Source organism: Pezoporus wallicus, unplaced genomic scaffold (genome assembly GCF_028554395.1).
Source record: "Pezoporus wallicus isolate ANWC-B61680 ecotype Strahan unplaced genomic scaffold, APGP_CSIRO_Pwel_v1 contig_1181, whole genome shotgun sequence".
NCBI lineage: Eukaryota > Metazoa > Chordata > Aves > Psittaciformes > Psittacidae > Pezoporus > Pezoporus wallicus.
Genome location: NW_026641428.1, coordinates 6,845,128 through 6,860,547, shown reverse-complemented (window position 1 = coordinate 6,860,547; position 15,420 = coordinate 6,845,128). Strand labels below are relative to the sequence as shown.

Below are 15,420 nucleotides of genomic sequence, written 5' to 3'. Positions count from 1 at the left end.
GTGTTATCAGCATTGTTCTCAGACTAAAGCTGAAACACAGCACTGCAGCAGCTGCGAGGAAGGAGAAAAATAACTATTACCACTGAAACCAGGACAAGGAGTAATGTTTTTAAGATCTGAATTAAATGTGTTTAATAAAATGAATACATGGACTTGCCAGTATATTTCAGCTCTGGTACAGAAGACGTACACTAATGAGTCAGATGGCCAGTCAACCTGGACTATCAACATGGTTGAATGCAGGCAGGACCAATGCAAAACAAGCCCTGAGACTGACTAACCCAGCAAACGTGAGCAATCGGTTGCACTGCTTGGATATTATGCAGCCACCAGTGATGCTCAGGCTGATGATGGCTTTACGAAACAAATTGCAGGCTGGCAGTGTCTGGTGTCCCTGTCTGGATGTGACTGTTGCTGACAACTTCCAGGTATGCCATCACCTTTTTATTAAATACAATGGATTTTAAATTTAGGAAAAAGTCTTCAGAAGAACAGGTCAGAGCCATGCTCTCCCAGTTCTTGAAAGCAAGGCCATCTGCCTCTGGGGAGGATGAGCTCTGTTGCGGGACTTAGATCACAGGTGGCAGACACAACAACATCATAAATGACACTGACAACATGCAGACAGGACATAATTCTTTTTTTCCTTTTTTTTCCTTTTTTCTTTCACAGTTATTATTAGCTCTAGAGTTGTGATAATCCTTTCCTCATGTGGCTTTTGCGGTAACAATTCACACTTGTGATGTCCCAAATCAGATTACCAAATCTATTTCATTTGGTACCACATTTGAAAAGCAACCAGATGCACCAGGTGGACCATTTCTTAAGTGAGACGTGATATTAAGACTGTTCAACAGTCCTGTCCCATTTTTTTGCGCTGTCTGCCTGGTCACATTAAAATGAAAGTCACAGTGCTCACAGTGCTGGTTACAATCACAGCATTTTACAGAATCTTGGACCTGTTATTAGACATCTCCCTGTTGTGTGAGCTGTGTTTTAGGGGCTAGTCTCTCCAGTAGGAGAAAACGGCTTTGATAACCCACTGGTGTCAGGTACCTATGATGTTTCTACCCAGCTGAATTTCTAAAGAGAAAGATAGATGTTGTTTATTGATAGGGCTTTATCACTGTTTCATAATTATCATTAGATTTGATAACACTCTGATGTTGAAGAAAATGTTATCCCACATAAATGGTATAATTTATAAATCTATAAATGTGTGTGCTTTAAAAATAATTATTCCAATATCTGTGCTTAACATATGCATCTGATACTAGAGACTGCCAGGATTAGAAATTGTTTCCATTATCTGAACAGTAACTGGGCAAAATCTGATCTGAGTAGTCATTAAAAAATTTAGTGAGATTTTTATCTATTTTCAAATACCACTATCAACTTTATTGTGTTTAATCTAGCTTACTTGTTAAAGGAACATAAAAAGGGGCATTAGAACTGTAGATTTAGTGTAGCACAACCATTAAGATGAAGAGTAATGGCTGGAAAGCCTTAGCTCTCAAGGTTCTCCTGCTGTATTAATGTCACCAAAATCATATTACAAGTTCTTTGTTCTCTGTGTAAGGGAACAAGCACCCAGGTTAGGTGTGTCCCCCATGGTGGTAGGTGTTGGAGTCTCACTCTTAAGGCCAGGGCCAGACCGCTGGAGTTGGACCTGTTACACGTTTTCACAAGGCATGATATGCTATCCTGGTTAAAGGTGCCTCGGTTTCCAGAATAAACTCAAAATTGTGGTCTATTATCTGTAACACTATGCTTTTTGATGAAGTGTAGTAAAAAATATCTATTTTCCAGGTGTTGGGAAGTCTGATGGGCTGGTAGAGAATGAACTGACTGTATTTGTTCATGTATTTGTTTGTTTACTTAAACTGCTTGGTTTTCAATCTGCTAATCACCAGGATCTGTTCCTTTTTAAGGAAACAAAAACACAAGAAAAACAAAACTGTTTATGAAAAGGTCTTTTGTGGGCATGTGGTCTAAATGTTTTCAGTATAAAGGAAGCCTTGTTCTGCTTACAAATAGTTGTAAGGACTGTATCTTCATCTGAGATTTTAACACTCTGTGCAGACATAAGTTTAAGACAAGGAAGGTTCACATGTTGCACAGCTGAGGGTTAGTTACTTTGTTCACTTGGCTGGCGTTCAAGAATAGCAAATAATTTCTGGATAAATGTAAAATACAATAAGACACTGACTCCGGGAAATATCTTTTCCTATACATTGCCCATAATTATTTGGGGGGCATTTTGGAGATATGGCTGGGGGAAGAATGAATACCAGACTTTGTTACTTCAGGGAGCAGAGTTATTTGTCATTTGGTTCACCTTCCTTTCTTTCAACAGGGTGCTTTTCCCTGGACAAAGACTCTTCTAGTTCACTGACATTAAGAAAAGTCATAGAAAATAACGCTTGAGATTGAGTCATGTATGTAGCCATATATCACTAATAGAAAAGAATGTGTTTCCCCTAAACTTCAGTCACCTCTTAGTGATAAACTGGTAACAACCATGTCTTATTTGGGGTTTCTCTCCATACCTCTTTCTCCTTGGCCATCGGGGATTTGCAAGTGTTCTCGGGATTTCCTTGGAATTTAGGCTGAGTAGTGCAGGACACATCATAAGTATGATTTATTAGGTGTTAGAGACAAGTGCTTGGAACTACAAGGAGGTCTTTCCATTTTGTAACTTTGCCTGCAAAGGTTTTTCTTAAAAGAAGTAATAGTCTGTTCTCCTCTACTAATAATCTGTACTGGTTTATGCGTAAGCCACCATTCCAGGTTTTACCAATAAATAGAGGAAATGGCACACTTTTAAAAGGAGATTAAAATGTGGGGATTGGGTTGCATATTTTTGTTTTCTGGTTTACTGCTGTGTTCTTTCATGCTCGAAATAAACCTGTATCTGCAGTTTATACCATATCCTGGAGTCGTTGGTTTGACCCTCGGCAAAGCATTCCCTGTGCTGTATTTGCAAGCAGTAACATTCAGTTCTGCATGGAAAGCTAGATACCAAAGCAAGCGTGGGTTCTTGCCCAAGCTTGGTTTTCAAAGAGGTGTGATTTTCTGTTATCAGTTCCCTATCCAAAGGATATGAATTCTCTACATTCACATATACCGCTTAGGAACAGTAATTTTACAAGTTTTTTCTCCTTGGAAGCCTTCCAAATCAATATTTTTGTTCTGTTTCAGGCAAAATGGGAACACATGAAAAATATTATTTTGTTCATATCCCTTTGTAGCCTGTGGCCCTTTGAGCAACAGTCAGTAGGCAAAAATTAATATATGACTGAAAGAGAATGGTCTGTGTTTTCTAATGATGTTTGAGAGAAAATAAGGCCAGGAAATAGTATTTTCATAACTTGTGATAAATTATATGGTGGTGGGTATTTTGTTCAGATTGCAGTGAGAACTGCAGGTTGTGCTCTTACTTCCATGTGGCTAATCCAAAACCTGTTTCCAACTGCTAGGCTTCAAACTGAATGTGTGTGAGACACAATTAATGGGATTAATGTTAAATGAGGGAATCTTAGACCTTATCTATCATTTATTTAGCATTTAATTATTCAGGAATTAGCACATGACCTGCATTAGCTCCTTCCTCTGGGTATCTTGCTGACAGAACAGTGCAAAGGAGCAATATCTAATCCTCATACAGCTAAAACTGCTGGTGAAGAAGAAAGATCCTATTAAACTGGCCCTGTCATGTGAGCAGAAACTGCACTTAATACTAAGTACTGGCTCTTAAGGCAGAATACAGTTGTGTTCATAACAGCAAATTGATTCAGACTGCCATAAAAGAGTTGTAAAGTTTCATCTTAATTTGCAAGTAAATATGTATTCAGGCTGTGTCATTTTGATGGATACAGAACTGTGCACTGCTACAAGGCCTGCACATGTATTTATTTATTCGGGAAAATATACCGCATGAAAACATTCATTACAAAAGACTTAGTGTGCTGTAATGGCTTGATCCAGCACCACTGAAATCAATGAGAATCTTTCTTTCCATGTTGGTAGCGCAGGAACATGCCAGCAGGATGGAAAACATTCCTCTGGCCTGAAGTGCCCAGCACAAATGTCAAAATCATTAGGAAAATAAAAGGCTGACAAACCGGCAGTCCCATAGACATGTGACAAATTTGGAGGTAACTGAAAACACAGCTGTTTTATAAAGTTTGCGTGTGAACCATATGCTCTTAGAAAGATGGGCTATTCCGACTACTTGTCCATGCTTATTGCTGTTTAAAAACCAAAAACTATCAGGAGACTTGGTAGATGTGTACCTTAAGAACACCTGAAAAGGGTTGATTAGTAGTTGACTTGACTTTAATATTCAGCTTGTAAATCAAATTTTATTTCCTTGAGTTTTTATTAATTTTACCAGATTTTGTTTTATTCTGCTTTAAATAGCATCTTCTCAAAAACAGGTGACAGAAATAATTTTTCCTATTTCTTAATGAATGATCAGCCTGCAGTGTAACACTTGTTTGGTGTCATTACTTTAATAAGGAATTGAAAACTGTATATTTTGGTTGCAACTAGTTCCACACGAGTACTTCAGTCCTGAGAATTTTTCAGTGATAACCTGTGAAGTGAATCAGTGGGACATGAACCGTAACACCATATACAGAACAAAAATGTCCCTGTGTGCATGCACAACCGCGAGCCTTTAGCCTTATTGTACTTTCCAGGTACAGTTGCGATATGATGCTTAACCAAATCCTTCTGTCTTAGAAGGTCCTCTCTTGCAGATGCTCACTGCAGGGGCACCCACCTCCTTGCCAAGGAGGCTGCTTGCTCATGCTCAGCCATGGCATCATCCCAACATGCCTGCCTGGCTTTCGGAGCACACTGTTTCCCAGGACTCCTGCCAACCTCTACTGAAGCTGCCATCAGCGATGGCTTCCCAGTCCAAGGGAGAAATCTTCATGGGAAAGCTTATAAGCAGAGGGGTACATTGGAGAATGGAAGGTATTACAGAGAATAAGTATCCCCAACATTATGGACTTTCTGACTTGAGACATCCATCTTCATCTTCTGTCTTGGTTTGCCCAACAAGCACTCAACAAAAATCAACAGCTGTTTGTGTCTGGGGCTGGCTTCCAAACAGGAACTTGGTGCTCACAGGTCCCCTGAGATACATCTCCCCTCCTGCTACAAGTTGTTCTTCACCCAGCAGAAATCCAGAGCAACAAATGTGCTGTCCAAAATCATTTTGTCTCACAAATAAATAAAATCACCTTCCCATAAATCCAGATGTCATTCTTCTCCACATTCTTGTTATGCTTTCCAGTTCACAGGTAGGAAAAGACTCTAAACTTGACTCTTCTATGCATTTCAGTACAGTTATTTTACCTCTGGGAAAGATGAAATGGGGACAAGTGAAGAACACTGGTGAATTTTGCACTCATATGTGGTAATCAGTTGTTCTTTTTGAATGGTAAAAGACCCAGGAATCCTCTTGGTCTTTCGCTGCCAGAGTTCTGTGGTCAAACCCAAGCATTATTCTGTACTTTAACAGGTCTTGAGGTTTCGCATGTAATAAGACTTGTTGCAAACAGATTTCACATGGCGCATTTCTTTAACTGTAAGATATAATCAAGCCTGCAGAGCTGGATGATCTTACATCTAGATGCTGTAAGAGGTTTTACATTGTCTTGTCCTTGCCTAGGCACATGCAAGAGGTGCTGGAAGCCAGTGGAGTGGCTGCTGTCTGGTCCTGTGCAGCCTCTGTAAGGAAAATCCCAGCACCTCTGCAGTTTGAATGAGGTGCTCCTCCTTAGACTGACTTTCTTTTAAAATCTTCCCTCACGGTTACTAAGCAGATTTTGGACTAAACTAGCCGCATAAGGAATAGGAACGAACGAGGAATAAATACAAGCAGAAACAGCATAATTTTTTGCAGCAATTTTGCGAAGGGTAGGGCACAAGACAAGGGCACTTTTTCCAGAGGGGATCCTGGACTCATACTCCTGTGAGAAGTTTTCCCTGCTCTATTCTGCTCTGCCTTCTCGGGCTTTCCCCCCTTCTTCTGCATGAACTCTGCCCTAGCCTGCGTATCTCTCCTTAAATGGAAAACGGGGAAGGGGCCGGCTGCTTGGGCAGCCGCCGAACCCAGGGCAGCCGGTGCAGCGGCAGTCCCCGTTATCTCCAGGCTGTGCCAGCCCGCTCCCACGGGCAGAATTTGAGCAGCAGCGTTCCGGGCTGGCACTTTTCCCTGAATCCTCATAAATAAAACTGTAAATAAGTTGCAATAGAGAAAGAAAGAAAATACCAACAACCACAGGGGAGCTGCCTCGCCGCGGTCCCGCGCCAAAGGGCACCGCGAGTCTCCCGCCGGCTGCAGCATCCCTCCCTGCCCCGACGTCCCCGGCGGACCCCTCCGTCGGGGGCCGTGGGGCTTCACGCCGGGCCGCCCAGGGCATCGGCGGGCGCGGCGGTGGGGGCGGCCAGCGCTTCCCGCTCCCGCTTCTTCTGCTTCATGCGGCGGTTCTGGAACCAGACCTTCACCTGGGCGTCGCGGAGGCGCAGCGAGCGGGCCACCTCGAGACGGCGAGCCCGCGACAGGTACCGGCTGAAGTGAAACTCCTTCTCCAGCTCCGTGAGCTGCCTGGTGCTGAAGCTGGTGCGTGCGGGGCAGGCGGGAGGGTCCCCCCTGCACGGCGCCGCACCGCCTGCAACGCCGAAAAACACCGCGCTTCAGCGGGGGGAAGGGGAACGGAGCTGGGCGGGGGTCGGGGCAGGAGGGGATCAGAGGGGAGCTGGGATGGGAGCAGCCCCCGCCCGCCCCCCGCCGCCCCACTCACTTCTCCCGGGCGGGCTCCGCTTCGCTCGCATCCACTCGAAGGTGCGGGGCGCCGCCGGGGCCGCCGAGGGGGCCAGGGAGCCGGGCGGGGGGACACCGCCGGGGCAGGAGGGGCCGGCCTCCGGAGGCGTCGGCGGGCGGCCGCTCCCGGGGAAGATGGATGTGGAGCAGTCCGACGGCCCGGCTCCGCGGGACGGTCGGTAGCTGGAGCCCGGCGCCGCGGGGGCGGCCGCCGTGTACCCCGCTGCCCCTGCGCAAGCAGCCGGCGGCGGGGCTGACGCGGCGCTGGCTGCGGTGCCCAGCGCCAGGAAGGTGCCGTCCGCCAGCCGGGAAAAGGGTGACTCCGGGGTTCCGCGGCACAGCCCCGGCGGGAAGGCGAGGGGAAAGTACCCCAGGTCCATGGCCTGCGGGGCAGCACCGCTCCCCACACCCCGCTGGGGCAATATTTCCCTAATATAGGGCTGGGAGTGGGGCGGCACGTCCCGCCCCGCGGCCAATGGGAACCCTGCGCGGGAAGCCCGCACCGGGGGTCCCGGGCGCCGAGGGCTTCACGGCCCACGGCCACCCGCCCAGGGCCGGTGCGGGGCTGCGGGTGGGCAGCACCCCGAGCCCTCCCCAGACCCCGTCGGGACAGGCCGCTTCCCCTGGACTGGCAGGGCTCCCGTCCCAGGGCAGCTCTGCCCCCTCCCCTTGCCCTGCTGTCGGCCAAGCCCCCGGGAGCTTCCACGGGAACCCGCGCGGCCCGGGGGAGCAGCCGGGGGAGAGGAGGACTGCGCAAGCACCCCCAGGCTGTCCGCACCCGGCTGGGGGATGCTGCACCTCGCGGCACTTAATGGTCTCGCTCCATCAGATAAGTGCTCTGCAGCCTCTCAAAAGTGAATCCCCGGGCTCACCCCGTTAATGGGCTTTCATTTTTCCCTAGGCGATTCAGTACTGTTTACAGAGCGCTTTCACCTGGCAGAGACTGCAGCAAGCTGCACTGCCCAGGCAACCACTCCAACTCCCTCTCTTGGTTTCATCCCCTCAGAATGGCAGGCAACAAGAACAAGTGCGAAGGATATGAAGCCTGGACTCCAAGAAGGATGGTCTTTCCCTACATGGCTCCAAGTCACACTTGACCATTCAGTCTGAGCTACACATGCTTGATTTGGATAATGATGAGTTTTATCTAACTTGTCAATTGATAATCATAGAAACATAGAATAGTTTGGGTTGGAAGGGACCTTCAGAAGCCATCTAATCCAACCCCCCTGCAATGAGCAGGGAATCTTCAACTATATCAGGTTGCCCAGAACCACATTCAGCCTGCCCTTGAATGTCTTCAGGGATGGGGCATCTATATACCTCTTGCACTCAGGCAAGTGAAGCCAAGACCTATTTCCTTGTGGATGCAGCAGGAAATTCAACCACTAGAATTAAAAAATTGCTTGCAAGTTGCACAAAACTCTCCTTCTAAATATAGCAAGAGGTTGGCCTTGCTCCCACATGGTGCCTATCAGGATAATTCCTGTAATGATCAGCTGCAAAATTAAAATTAGGTCTGTTCCATTAAACGGATTTATCTTGATAAAAATATGTCAGGAACTCACAGGATGAGGGAAATAAAATAGAAAAAAAAGAGGTATCAAGATACTTTCAATTGCGATTTGAAAATGTATCACTACAAAATGTGGGAAAGTTGTCCCAGATTATAGAAGTCAATCATTAAGATGCCAATACTTAAAGATCACTGTATTGAAACATAACTGGAAATCTGATTTGGAGGGAAATAAAAACATTCATCTCCATAAGATCCCTAAGCAGTCCTATTATAAATTATGCTTGCAGAATTAGGAAAAAAGTAAGTCTTTGTTACAGGTAAACATGTGTGGGCCCCAGTAGCTCTTACTTGAAGTCTTTTAGACCATGTATGGTGTGGACTGCCATGCACACGCAGGAAAACTGTTAGTATTCCCACCTTAGTATAGCTGCATTATGTACTTTGGAATCAATATGACTGCTGAATCCCTCTTAGAAAGAGTGATTTGCACATCCTCATCTTTTACTATTTCACCCTATTTACTTGATTAATAAATGAAAGCCCCAAAACTATTCTATCTTTATATCTGAGAACTGCTTTAAGACTTAATTTTCTTATCTTCCCCACAAGGAACCTACTTTTAATGAAACAAATTTTAGTTTATGGATTTTGAAGAGCATCAAAATGGAAAGGATTTTTTTTTTTCCCCTCTCCATAAAACCTGTATTCACACTGAATACAAAATGTTGTGTTTAGTACCTCACCAGGAATGGAGGACTCATACTAAATTTAACATTTTACAGAGGACTGTTCACTCTGTATAAAACTTTGAGTTCAAACAAGATTATACTTTCCTGACATTACCCATACTGCTGAGATGTACCTGAAGCATTTTTAAGTGACTGATAATCATGTGTCAATGCAGTTCAGAACAGCAAAAGGGTGCTCTGGGCAGAGCACACTTGGGCTTCAGTGACTTGGGAGTGGACAGACAAAGAACACGAGCAATAGCTGCATCATGCTGCTTCAAATTGCACATGTAACCTTCTAAGTCTTAGGAAGTGGATGTGAAATCAGTTGGGAAATGCAAGGTGGTACCTTATAAAAAAAATATATTTCTGAATAAAACCACAAACTTTAAATGCCTTTATTCAGTGCCTTAGACTCAACAGCCCAAATAGCTCAATAAACTCTTGGCCAAAGCTCTGCTTGTTGTGGTCAAGAAGAGGCCACAGATTTTGTGAGGACCTGACATGGTGACAACCAACCAAGGGCAACCAGGATCTCCAGAGAAGGAAAAGTTACGCAAGGTCTTCCACATATTTCAGAGGGCTGGTAGCAGAGAAGGGACACCATTGGGAGACACAATCAGACCATTGGGAGACACAATCAGACCGTTTCACTGACTCAACCTCAACTCTTTCCCACAAAGAAGTGCTCTGCAGCTCAGCCCCAGCTGCCCCACTATTACACCCAATTGAGGGTTCACAGCAGGCCTGTTCTATTTCTTTCCTGCAGAGGCCCTGACATGACACATCCCTGGGACAGGCAGATGCAAGCCCACAAGGACAGAGGTGTGCTTCACTGCGTATGGGCTCTGATCAGTGATGTCAACTTCTGTTAGCCCTGCTTTCTTCCCAGCTCATCCAACCCACCTGCTATAAAGCAGCTATTCCAGAGCAAAGGCTGGCTTTGCAGCATTAATGTGCTTGGGACTTGGGATCTACAGAGCAGTCACTGGTAAGCACAGAGACACAAAGTTAGGTGTTCTCCAGACACAGTCTCATCTATGCTACCCTGCTGCACTAGTAATGGGATATCACCTATATTTCTATTTGGTTGTATACATTAGAAGAAGAGTTCAAATTAAATATACCTTGTCAGGAAACCTACATTTTGACGGAGGGGTTAAATTATGGATGATACAAACTTGCTCAGCACACCCACGGCAATCAGAGCAGTTGGGAAAATGTCATCTTCTGGCAAAACAGAAGCCTGGGAACACCAAGCTCTTTAGCAGAGAAAGGCTGGCCATGCAGGAGAGCATCTGTGCTTTTCAGTCTCCCCTGCTGTAAAAACTCTTGCCTGCAATGAAGCAAATAGCACTGGCTCTGGAGGAGGGTTGCTGCTCTACTTGAGTCTTCTGTTTGCAGAACACAACTGGTTTAATTACACCTAAAGCTCTGTTTTAAACGCTAGAAGAGCTGTCCATGTTCACACCAACATACGATCTTTCCATTCACACAGCTGGATTCTGTTACTGAGTTTCTTGTTCACTACCTGTTTGTTTTTGCAGGACTGTTCAAGGGTGAGGAAAGCAGGAATCAGTAGCTAAACACAGGCAGAGCATCTCTTGTTGCTGTTTTGGCTTTTGACAGGGATCTGATTTTCTATGCTTCTGAATTTCACAGTGTTCATACTTATATGGCTAAGTCCCAGTGATAGGAAATTGAGAGACTGCAGCTGGTTTTGCTGTTTTTTTGCAAGAGGTCTAATAGGAAAGAGTCCCTGGAAGTCAAAAGGAGGAAGAAGAAAACTGAGTTAAAAAGAAGGGTGGGAGGAATGTGATGCTGTCAAAGGCAATTTGAGAATGGCGGGGAGGTTTGGGGATGTCTGTCAAGTAGTGCAGTGATGGCACGAACCAGAGGAGCTGCTGGTCCAGAAACCCCTGTGAGAACAATGGACCAAACCAACCCCTGTGCCACCACACTTCTGGGAGCACATGGGCCACTGCAAAGCCTGACACAGCCACTGGGAAATTAAGATGTGATGTAGAAACAAGCCCAGTGAAAAAGCCCAAAGCCCTGTTGAATGCAGATGCTTACCAGCAGTGCACTGAGGAGGCTGCTTGAGCAGCACGTGCATGAAGGCAATGGCAGCCCTGAGCCACAAGGACTACTTTGAGGTTGGTGCACATTGCCTTTCCTCTCTGGAGTAAGCCTCCACCATCTGTGCTTGTCTCAATAACATACAGGAGATTCAACAGACCCCTGCTCAACCCCGTCCTCAGGAAAATGATACAGAAGGTCTGATTAAAGCATGGCCTTGTCCTTGCCCCTCTGCTGCCACAACATAACAGCAAGAGAGAGCTGGTTCTCAGCGGTATGTGGGGATGCACTCCATCGTGTGGAGACAGCCAGGGCATGGGTGGGCATCCCAAAGAGAAGGAAGCAAACACTGCGGATTTAAGCATTGTCCCTGTTAACACAGGCAAACCATAAAAGGCCCCTGGAAGGAAGGCTAGCAGAGAAAAAGGAGAAGCTCTGGGGAGTTTATTTTGTACAGTGTGAATAAAACCAGGGATGTGCAGAGACCCCAGGGCAAAGAAGGGAAATCATTCTGCCGCTCTGGGGTGGGGCAGGCTCAGCTCCAGCACAAGCACAGCCCTTCCAAACAGGCAACGCATTTTGCGCTCTTCCTGAGGAAAGCGTGTTTCCCTCTGCCATCAGTATTTCCCTGCCACAAGCTCTGCTTTCCTGGCTGACCCCTGGGGCAGTTTCACCAGGCCTGGGACAGAGACCTCTGCTCTCACAGTCTGTGGGATTAACTATAAAGATCCTCCACATGAACACAGAGAAAAGGAGTCTCTCCCTCATTCTGTAAAGATTTGCCAAGAAGAGTAATTCCACTCGAGCCCCTGCGCCATGTAATGCCATTTTCTGTCCCATGGCTATGAATTTTATAGGAAAATATACATGTATGGATAACCCAGAGGTATTAAGGTAAGCCATGCTGCTCTGTGCAAAACAGAGATGTTAAAGGGTTTGCAGCCAGGATTTCTGCTTTGCCTAGCCCTTCTTACTCCCAAAGGTCCTAAAAAGTGGCCCAAGTTCCTTGGAGGAAAGATCGTTACTACAAAGGGGCTGGAGGTTGTCTGCCCTCTTCAAAACTTCTGCTGTTGCCAGAAAAACTGCACATCAACAAACTAAAAAGAAAGAAAGAAGTGCTCAACTTGTACATTCAAGAGTATTTTTACCCAGAAGACTCCATCCTACTAATAGTACAGATCCCATGCTGATTACGTTCAGCTTTGTGCTTATGATCATTGCAGCTGAGCCTTTCTGGGTTCAAGGAGCTCCAGGATCCTAGGCTCTGAAGGTGAACACAAAGGCCAAAGTCTGCTCCCAAGAAGTTTCTGCAGAGGTCTGTGGATGTGCTGCTACAGACGACACCTTGCTGTGTTCCCTTTTGCATCTCAGCCTTTCTGACCAAAGGGGCTCCGTCCCATCCTGCCATATTACTCCATGGCTCTGGGGCTCTGGGACTGGGCTATTCCTCTGCTGCTGGAGTTTCTGATCGAGTCCCAGCTGGCTCAGGCTAGAAGAGAAGTCAGAGGAACACTGTCGAGTGAAAAGTGTTCATCATGTGATTGATGACCCTTAATAGAGCCAGCCTCTTCCCTCCCCCACCAGCTCCACTGCCAGCCAGGACCAAGTTGCCACTGCTGCTGCTCACATGGGAATGGAGAGCCTGTTCAGGGATTAACCTGCCACTCAGTCCCTGGAAAGTGGCTGCGGCCAACAGAGCTGTGGTCCAGCACATCTAATGCCTTTTAAAAGCAGAGGTAGTCAGTTCGTCTATGTATAACATCACATGGTGCCCAGCCAACCACCGCAGCCCTAATTGCCCTAGCAGCACCAGCCCCTTTGTGCTGCCCGTCTGGCTCCAGCTTTTGTTCCCAGGCAGGTCTGCTGGATGCCTGGGCCTCTCCACCACACAGCATGCTGTGCCTTCACTGGGCTGCCATTGTGTGTGGCTGCTGGGCACACACAGCAGGCTGGCACGTAGAAGGACGGTGTTGTGAGCTGCAGCTCCTTCCCTGCCTCCCTGGCTGACGGCTGTCAGTGAGGCACCCTCCCAGCAGGACCCCAGCACCCCCAACCGCTTTACCTTCTTTGTTCCTCAGCAGAGTAATCCCTTCTGTGCCTAGACCTTTCTGCAGGCTGTTTCAGCGGTGCAGAGACCCCAGTGGAGGGTCCTGCCTTCAGACTTCTTGCCAACGGAGCATCAACGATCCAGTGGGTCCCTAAGAAAGTCAGGGGGCTTCTAGCTGATGCTGGTGGGCTCCCTCTTTCTTAGCTAGCCTCCGCTGCCGCCTGTCCTTGCCTGCTTTGCCTGCAGCCAGCTGCCTCCTCTTTACCCATGGATAGGTTGGTGCAGCCCAGACGACCCAGGCATGGTCCCACGGTGGCAGCCATATGGGGTGCCCTGGAATCCCTCCCTGGACCACCTAGGGACCAGGGCTGTAAACCCTACTTTGCTCAGGGACCACTTGCTAATGAAGCAGGATGCATTTGGTTTTGCTTCCCCAGCCTCACACAAGTGTCACCTGCAAGAGAGTGGCATCCCTGGGAGCTCCTGGCTGTGCCTGACTGGGGTCCCCTGCCCTGGTGCTGCTCACCAGGCCCTAGACAGAGGGACATGGATGGGACACCCCTCAAAAGAAGCAGGGTACAAAGGTGCAGCTCAGTCCTGTACTGTCTGCACAGAGATGACACAAAGCTTCATCTCCTTTTGCAGCAGGGAAACTGCTGGGCCCCCATTAAATAGTGAGTTACCATAAGAGCCAAAACAGCAACCGGAGACCCAAAACCCACTGAACAGGGGAACCTTCACAGACTCACTGAAGCGCAGTACACCCCTGACGCCCCTCAACCAGTGCTGTCAGCAGCTTTCTATTCCAAACACTGCAGCAGTGCTGCCGACATTGAGAGGCCTTGGCTCAGTGACCCTGCTACGGGTCTGGAGCAGATGGAGGGAGCAGGGAAGGAGGGGAAGGGATGATGTGACTCCTACATGCAAAGAAAAGCAAGGCTAGGATCAGCCCCAGGCCTGGTCTTGGCTGACTAGTTGTGTTTTAAATAGGTGACTGGAGTTCATCACATCAGATGCTGTTGCAAAAGATCTGAGTTCCTATTGAGTGTGAAAGGGGGCTGTTTATAATTTATGGGTTTTAAATGATGGGCCAAGAAAAAGTCTGGCTTGTGCCAAAGTGTCTCTCTCCTCTAGATTGCTGATGCTTGTACAAACATTGTAAAAATGCCAGTGATCTCACTAAAGTAACATTGCTTCCAATAATTAAGTTATCATCATGGACTTCTCCTATGTCACAAACAAGACGCCTCTGCCGGAGTCACGGAGAAGAAAAGTGAATTTATTTACAAGATTTCCCCTCGCACATGCTCCTCCTCCCCCCCACTGGAAACTAAGTCTGCAAACCCCATCCTTCTGCAATACGAAAATATCTCAGAGCAGTGTGCCTCAGTAACTCTGTGTTTGTGGTCAGGGTTCCTCTCAAACCCCCTTCTTCCTCAGATCATGGGAAGGGCTACCTATAAACGGCCTTTTCTTTCCTAACAGATTTAATGAAGGACTAATCATGTAAGTCAGAGCGGACACTGTTTGAAGAGCAACCTACAGAGCATGGAGGTGGGAAACTCTTGAGGAAAGCACATAGGGTTACACCAGGAATGGCCCTGCAGAAATAGGGGTGCCTTGCCATTTCACATATAGAAGCAGGTGGTACAAAATACATGGTGTTTTCAAGAACACACAAAAAAACCCACATGTACAATCTCAGTCCTGGGTACATTGATTACAGAAAATTCTGGAGATACAAACATATATATATTTATGGAATATTATAAAGTGTAATTCACAAGTGGTGTTTAGCCTTACTTTTTGCATTACTTGTATGTGGTTTTTACTCCCAAATGGAGCTTCTATGAAACAATTTGTGTGGAAAATTCCAGATAAAACAATTTTAGGGCTCAAAATGGTTAAAATATGTATCTGAACAAAGTAGTTTATTCTGTTCTGTATTGTTTACAGATCTACAACACATATATCCAAATTTGCTAGGGTAAAAGTGAAATTTAACAGAAGTTACACTTCTCAACATAGCACAACATTGTTAAAATTGCATGGAGGGGAAAATAAAACCTTAAGTAGGATTTTGAATTGTTACTGTCCAGCCAAACATAAATACCAGGAGGTGAGGAAGAAAGGAAGGTGAGGAAGGAAGGTAAGGAAGGTGAGGAAGGAAGGTAAGGAAGGTGAGGAAGGTGATGAAAGAAAGAAGGGG

General features: G+C 46.6%; 1 protein-coding gene across 1 annotated transcript; it reads right to left on the bottom strand.

Annotated features, from left to right (window-relative positions):
• Positions 1-6,194: 6,194 nt before the first annotated feature.
• On the bottom strand, positions 6,195-7,558 carry LOC130607019 (homeobox protein Hox-D1-like). Its single transcript, XM_057423757.1, has 2 exons — positions 6,819-7,558; positions 6,195-6,686 (listed from the first exon to the last, which is right to left on the bottom strand). The coding sequence occupies exons 1-2, from the start codon at positions 7,216-7,218 to the stop codon at positions 6,415-6,417; spliced, it is 672 nt and encodes a 223-aa protein (XP_057279740.1). The 5' UTR covers positions 7,219-7,558; the 3' UTR covers positions 6,195-6,414.
• Between the last annotated feature and the right edge of the window lie 7,862 nt (positions 7,559-15,420).